The 7,145-nt window shown below is 43.9% G+C and overlaps 1 protein-coding gene across 1 annotated transcript; it reads right to left on the bottom strand.

The window, feature by feature from the left end:
- Positions 1–2,465: 2,465 nt before the first annotated feature.
- LOC124666183 (translocon-associated protein subunit beta-like) lies at positions 2,466–5,077 on the bottom strand. Its single transcript, XM_047203531.1, has 6 exons — positions 4,884–5,077; positions 3,548–3,646; positions 3,348–3,456; positions 3,142–3,213; positions 3,012–3,017; positions 2,466–2,899 (listed from the first exon to the last, which is right to left on the bottom strand). Exons 1-6 carry the CDS (start codon positions 5,060–5,062, stop codon positions 2,780–2,782), a joined length of 585 nt encoding a protein of 194 aa, XP_047059487.1. The 5' UTR covers positions 5,063–5,077; the 3' UTR covers positions 2,466–2,779.
- Positions 5,078–7,145: the final 2,068 nt, after the last annotated feature.

Genomic DNA, 7,145 nt, shown 5'->3' on the forward strand with positions numbered 1-7,145 from the left:
GCCCATGAAATGGGAAGAAAACATGAAAACTGTGAGCTATAGCCCATGGAAATAGAGGCAGAAAACATGAAAAACACGAGGTTTTGCGACGACTCTCAAACCAAGTATCGGCGATACTGTATCTGGAAATCATCCTGGGAACCGGAAAATGTGCGCTATAGCCCATGAAATGGGCAGAAAACATGAAAAACTTTGAGTTATAGCCCATGGAAATAGAGGCAGAAAATATGAAAAACACGAGGTTTTGCGACGCCTCTCAAACCAAGTATCGGTGGTTACGGTAGCTACAAATCTTCCTAGGAACCAGAAAATGTGCGCTATAGCCCATGGAATTGGAAGAAAACATGAAAACTATGAGCTATAGCCCATGGAAATAGAGGCAGAAAACATGAAAAACACCAGTTTTTGCGACGGCTCTCAAACCAAGTATCGGTGCTGACGGTAGCTGAAACTTGCCCAAAAAATCTAGAAAATGTGCGCTATAGCCATTAAATGGGCAGAAAACATGAAAACTATAAGCTATAGCCCACGGAAATGGAGGCGGAAAGCATGAAAACACATGAGTTTTTGCGACACCTCTCAAACGAAGTATCGGTGGTTACGGCAGCTGGAAATCGTCCTACGAACCGGAAAATGGCCGCTATAGCCCATGAAATGGGTAGAAACATGAAAATTGTGAGCTATAGCCCATCGAAATAGAGGCAGAAAACAAGAAAAACATGAGTTTTTGCGACGCCTCTCATACCATATATCGTTGCTTATGGTAGCTAGAAATCGCCTCGGGAAGCGAAAAATATGCTCTATAGCCCATGAATTGGGCAGAAAACATGAAAACTGTGAGCTATTGCCCATGGAAATAGAGGCAGGAAACATGAAAAAAACGAGTTTTTGCGACATCTCTAAAACCAAGTATCGGTGATTACGGTAGCTAGAAATCATGCTCGAAACCGGAAAATGTGCGCTATAGCCCAATAAATGGGCAAAAAACATGAAAACTGTGAGCTATAGCCCATGGAAATAGAGGCAGAAAACATGAAAAAAAAAACAAGTTTATGCGACGCCTCTAAGACCAAGTATCGGTGCAGACTGATAAGATGTTTGACCGGCGGTGCATAATTTTAGCAAAGCAGCCAGAAATCGGCGGCTGGAGGTGGTTGTACGGACGGCGGCGCTGGAGAAATCCGTTCATTTTTGGGCCTTTAAACCGCTGTTCAGTCTGTATTAATAGGGCCCGAGTCTGAAATTTTTCGGGTCCCTGAAAAAGTTTATCGGACCGGACAGCGAGTTCAGTCTCTGTTATGCGCCACTTTCGACCCAAACCCGTAAACCGACGGGAAAAATACGGTTCCGGTGTGATTTACGGGCTCTGCTAAAGATGCTCTAAAATATCTTCGATAAACGCTGACCTGAATATCAAAGGAGGCTTGCAGCTGCTGTAGAATTGTAGACCAAATGTGTTTTCTTATGTGCAATTCTGAATCAGGGGTGTCTAAATGGGGTGATTATTTCATGTCTTGTATTCTCTGTTATGGGTGATGCTTTATTATGCTGACAGTGCTCTGGATCGCATGGTGAATTGTAGCTGAGCTAGCTGTACACTTGTCTTGTCTGCAAGAGTCGATGTTACATGAGTCAGTGTCAAATGTCTGGATCCATGAATGGTGCATTTCTGCTTTAAATCATGTCTGATCCAGTGTTTGCATTCCTCCCCTGTCGGAGCCAAAACTTCATTTGTTTGTACTAGTAGTTAGACGCATGTGCAGAGTTCAGAAAGATAGGCATGCATTCGTCAAGATCAGAATTGTTTCAGTGACAATAGAGCAGAGACAAAATTTCTGAATCGTTCAGCACCGTATAGCTATATATGTAACACTCAATTTTTTTTCAGGTGCGAACAATCGAAAAATAGTAACAACAGTACAGATTGATCTGAGCCCTGACCGAAACACATTATTCTTGGATAATTAACGTAACTTAACCATATGACATGTGACAGGTTCCTTTGCAGAAAGGATATGCAGGCATATAACCAGATGCAAAAACAGTACAGCGTGCGCTATATGTAATTACATCTGAAATACACGAACATATAAAAGACAAAAATAGCAAAGAAAAAATATCAGTAAGTGGAAATTTTATTGAGACAAATAACTTATAAATTTAACCTCTTTTTTGTGTAAGTCACTTAGTTACCATTATTTGGGCTAGATGCATGATGGGGTCATTTGGATTTACATAGAAGACAATTTATGTTCACTCGTGTATACATAAATAAATGGTATAATGCCCATCTGCATCGTTCCTCCATTTAACATTTTTAATATACCATTACATATTGATCAAATCATCCCTCTATACACCACAATGTCAGAAAGAATCACAATGTCAGAAGAACAAAAATCATCTATTTGTGGACCAAAATCCATGTTGTACCAGTAGGCAGAAGACTTGATGCGCAACAACACTGAAAGATAAGTAACCAAAATTACGTCAAAATTTTGCTATATAGTCTCTTCAGTACAGTCTCAAAGGTAGCTAAAGAACCTGATACACAAAACAAACATAGCAGCAGAACCAAAAGGGTTTCTAAGTGCTCTCCTCTGGGTTGTCAAGTTGCTGAGAACAAATAAGCAGAAACAAGTGTCACAGTGCTGCATAGTCACTTCATTACAGTCTCAGAAGGCATAATAACTTCACAGATTCAGTCTATTAAAGAGCCTCATCCATTTCCAGACAGAGGACCAGCTAAGAAACGGCAGAACCAATGGATGTTGATAGATCAACGTCTCTTCTTGCCTGCCTTCGCCCCACCGGACTTCGACGGGCTCGCGACAAGGTAGATGAAAGCTAGCACGAAGGAGACAACGGACACCAGCGCACCGTATTTCGCCACGAGTTTCTGCACGTGGACAGTTTTCTTAGCATCTGGCTCCAGGGTGTATATATATAGTAGCATCTTATCAATACGGGGAGGGACAACCATCAAGAGAAAAGTAACGAAAGGGAAATACCTTAGCCTGAACAGCACGCGAGAGGAATTCCAGAGCAAGAGTGTCGACGCCACCCACAGAATAGCACAAGTACATTAGAATTATTAAGCAGGCAGAGCAGAATAGAATGAAGATTCACAGGATTACATACAAACTCAAACTTCTGCACTGGAGGTCTTTCGGCAAGAATGTCCAGAGGGAGGATGGGAGTTGAATAGGCCTCCTTCAGCACATAAAATTATCGGTTAAGCAACATGAGTGGAGAGGTTGCCAAGATAGAAAACAAAAGAGCATAGAAGCGACCATAAAGCATGAAAGAGACTAGCGAAGAATATACATGTAAGTAGAGGATCAAACCTGAAGTACAGCCTTTGTGGGAACACGGTACTTGATGACGGCGGGTGAACCTTGGAACCTGCCCTGTGCTTTGGTCTCCAAGACAAACACGTGTGAAGCAGTGGAACCACTGAAATTGAAAACGACAGAGTCAATTTCTGTAACAACGTACCATGAAGAGGCACCAAAAGCAGAGAGACGCGTTGCAAAAATGTACTCACGGCTCAAGCCTTTCCAAAGTCTTTGAGACCTCTCCAGAGACAAGTTCAAACACTTCCTTTGGCCAAGAGTCATCATTAATGGTAACATCATAGGCAGTTCTGTAAAAGAAAATTGAAACCAGTTAAGACAAGTTAATACTCCCACCGATCCAGAAAAAGTGTCAGGGCTTGAGTTCAATTTAGTCCAACTTTGAACTAAAGCACTGACACTTAATATGGATCGGAGGGAGTACATCGTATGTCATGATACGAACATAAGCCCACAAACAAAATGGTCGCCAAAGTTACAACAACTTAATGCATCATACCACACGATGGGAAAATAAGTCAAACAGTGAAATGTAATCGAAGATTTTGCCCGTGCAAACAGGATGTACACTTTCAGCAGCAAATAGAAATTAATATATTTCAGAGCTGAGCATCCAAGAAAGCGATTATGCAAGTCAAAGACATAGCCACCTGATCATTTTGTAATCAATGTGGCATCTAATACAATAAAACCAATCTAACACAAACGGGCATTGGCTTATATATTATAGTTCTAATCAGCTGAGCGGCAAAAACATGGTATTACAGGATATGTCGAATTAAGCAAATTAAGCTTATATTCTAGGTAATCAAGGGAAAACAATTCATGATGTCTCAGACTTATGACTACTAAAACCACATACTCATTTAGTACGTGATGTAACACCAAGCAAATTAAAACCAATCTAGTAACACAGCAAGTGCCTGACTTGTAGTTCTAGCCAGCTGAGGTGTAAAACCATGAGATTACAGACCACACCACAATCTCAACAAGTGCTTCACTTGCAAGTGATTAACTTATAGTTCTAACCACCTGAGCTGTTAAGCCATGAGATCAAAGGACACAATAAAATGGAATAACAACACGTGCTTGACCTATAGTTCTTAGCAGCTGAGCTGCAAAACCATGAGATTACATGACAAATAAAAAAATTGGACGTCAGTAAGTGCTTGACTTACGGTTATGACCAGCTGAGCTGTAAAACCATGAGATTGAAGGACAAATCAAAATAGGCAAGATGGGCCGTCTACTTAAATCAAATCAAATGTTCCTATCGTTTCTTCTTTTCTTTTCTTTTGAGAGAATGTTCCTATCGTTTCTATTGCACACAGGACAGGATGAGAATCATCGCGATTACGGATAGTACACTCTGGATCTAGCAGTTACTAGCTCGTAGTCCAGATCAGTAGTAGACGACAAACACGAGACGACGTTGTGAATTCCAGGAGCGAACACATAGAGATTGCAGATGTCGAAAATTGAGACGAGAAGGGCGGAGCAGATCGAGGAGGGGAAGCGAGCACTCACGCGGATCCCTGGTTGTAGAGGTCTAGTGAGACGGCGAGGCGCTCGACGCCTGGCTTGGGGCGGGTGAGCGCCACCTTCTTGTGCGCGACGAGGAAGGGCGCGTCGGACGCAGCGGAGGAGGTGCAGGAAGCGGCGAGGAGGAGGGCGCAGAGGAGCGCGAGCGAGCGCGTCGGCGCCATGGCGGTGGAGCGCGTCGGACCTAGGGTTTAGCTGCCGGCTACGGGAAGTCAGCCGAGGCCAATCGTGGGGGATGGAGCAACAGATCGAGATCTCAGCTGGAAGAAGACCAAGGCAGGGCTATGATGGATGGAATGGTCCCTAGTGGTGGACTACCGGATGGGCTCACTACTTGTACTAGCCCGGCCCAGCCCAGCCCAGCCCAGCCCAGCCCGGCACGGTATACTAAAAAGGATTACAGTATGTTTTTCATTTGTTTAGGGTTTTTTCTTGGTGTCTAACCCCAAATATAAAAAATGCCGACCTCAGCAGTCGGCGCCTCCAATAATAAATCCACGCCATCACATGCTCAATATAATAAGGGGCTGTCCGACCTCCCCTTATTCTGTTCCCGCTTTGTTCATTGCTCTATCGTTGCCTCCATAACATCCTCGCCCAGCAAATAGCACTGGTCACTCTCATAGTGACATGCCCTATATCCGCCCTCTCCCCTCTCACATCCACTAATGCACACTACCGCATGTTAGCCCTTCTCCATGTGCGTACACTCCACGCCGAACCACTGCCATTAGAATCATCCAACCACCTCCATGGTGCCCTTCCCTCTCTACTTATCCCAAGGCTAACCCCTTGTGCGACGAGGGATTGCCGATGTGTCTCGCCCATGCCGGAGCCATAGGTTTGGATGTGCATGAGGTAAGAACCTTCCCGACTCCTCCATATAGACATCGCCGCCTCATCCTCTCTGTCGGACCACGCGGCCACTAGCGCCAGCCTCCATAGCTCGTTCATGCCCTACCGCGGAGAAGGAGGCCGACCCTCACTTTCTCGCGGAGGACGGGGATAGGTCGGGGTGGTGCTAGCACTCTGGAATCTGGACTATGGGGTGGTGCATGTCGCTCGAGCTCCCTGCACCTAATTAGACGACGCACGCGGTGCGGAAGAAAGCTAGGGAGACAATGATGTCCGTGATGACGAGAATAGAATCGCTTGGCTGCATGGGTGTGCCCGCCATGCGAAGTTTGGCCACGAGCCGTCGGCGGACGGCTAATTAAGAAGGGCATGGCAGAAACGAGGATGACAGTTTGTCGGTGACTAGGTTAGCATTGATCTCCTCGTTCGGCAACTTTAAATTCGACCGTGATTCCGGTGATGAGTTGCTCGGCCTCCTCATCTTTCCGATGTCGCTCGGGCTAAATTTGGCGGGAAATCTTGGGCGGGACAAATAGGAGGGAAGTTTTCCGCGTGAAAATGATACAATCGAAACACGCTCAAACTTGAATTAAGATATAAAGCTAAATTACAACTTAAATAGAGATACACCGCTACACTACAACTAAAATTAAAATTAAATAAAGATACACCGCACGTCGATGTTTTTCCTCAACCTCACATCATATCAAATCCGTCTATTCCGTGTCTATCCATGAAACCACTTGCACAGGGACGGGGGAGACTGCAACACAAACAATTAACATTAATCCAGGAAAATAAAACATACAAATATGCTTAATCATCATTCTGTTAGAACATACCACTACTAAGAAAAGGCCTATAGGACCAGGGTGCTGGCGTGCCAAAAAAATGCACACCGATGCTATTTACTACGGCGCACCAATATATAGGGGCGTCGGTAATGATGAAGTACCATCAGTGTACCACAAATTTGGTGCACCAGGGATAATGGTCGACCATATTAGTGCCGAACCAGGAAAAAATGACAGCTCTCGCTACCGCCGGCGCACCACCATATTGGTGCGCCGGGGGTAATTTGATTACCGCCGGCGCAGCACAAAAAGGTCGAGATGACCACAAATTTTGTGTTCTAGTTGTTAGGAAAATTTGCAAATTTTTATTTTAATATATTATGCAAAATTGTGTCATGGTTTGGTAAAATGGCTTTTCAGGTTGCATTCGACCTCCGATGAAAATGATTTTTATATTAAAATGCATCTATAGAAAATATTTACATCCGATATCAATGGTCATTGGCCGTTTAGGTAATTTTTAGATTCCTCAAAATCAAAAAGGAAAACAGGGAGTTTTCAAGTTTTAGATGTTGATGAAAAAATTAAAAAAAAACCC

This window comes from Lolium rigidum, chromosome 6 (assembly GCF_022539505.1).
Source record: "Lolium rigidum isolate FL_2022 chromosome 6, APGP_CSIRO_Lrig_0.1, whole genome shotgun sequence".
Classification (NCBI taxonomy): domain Eukaryota; kingdom Viridiplantae; phylum Streptophyta; class Magnoliopsida; order Poales; family Poaceae; genus Lolium; species Lolium rigidum.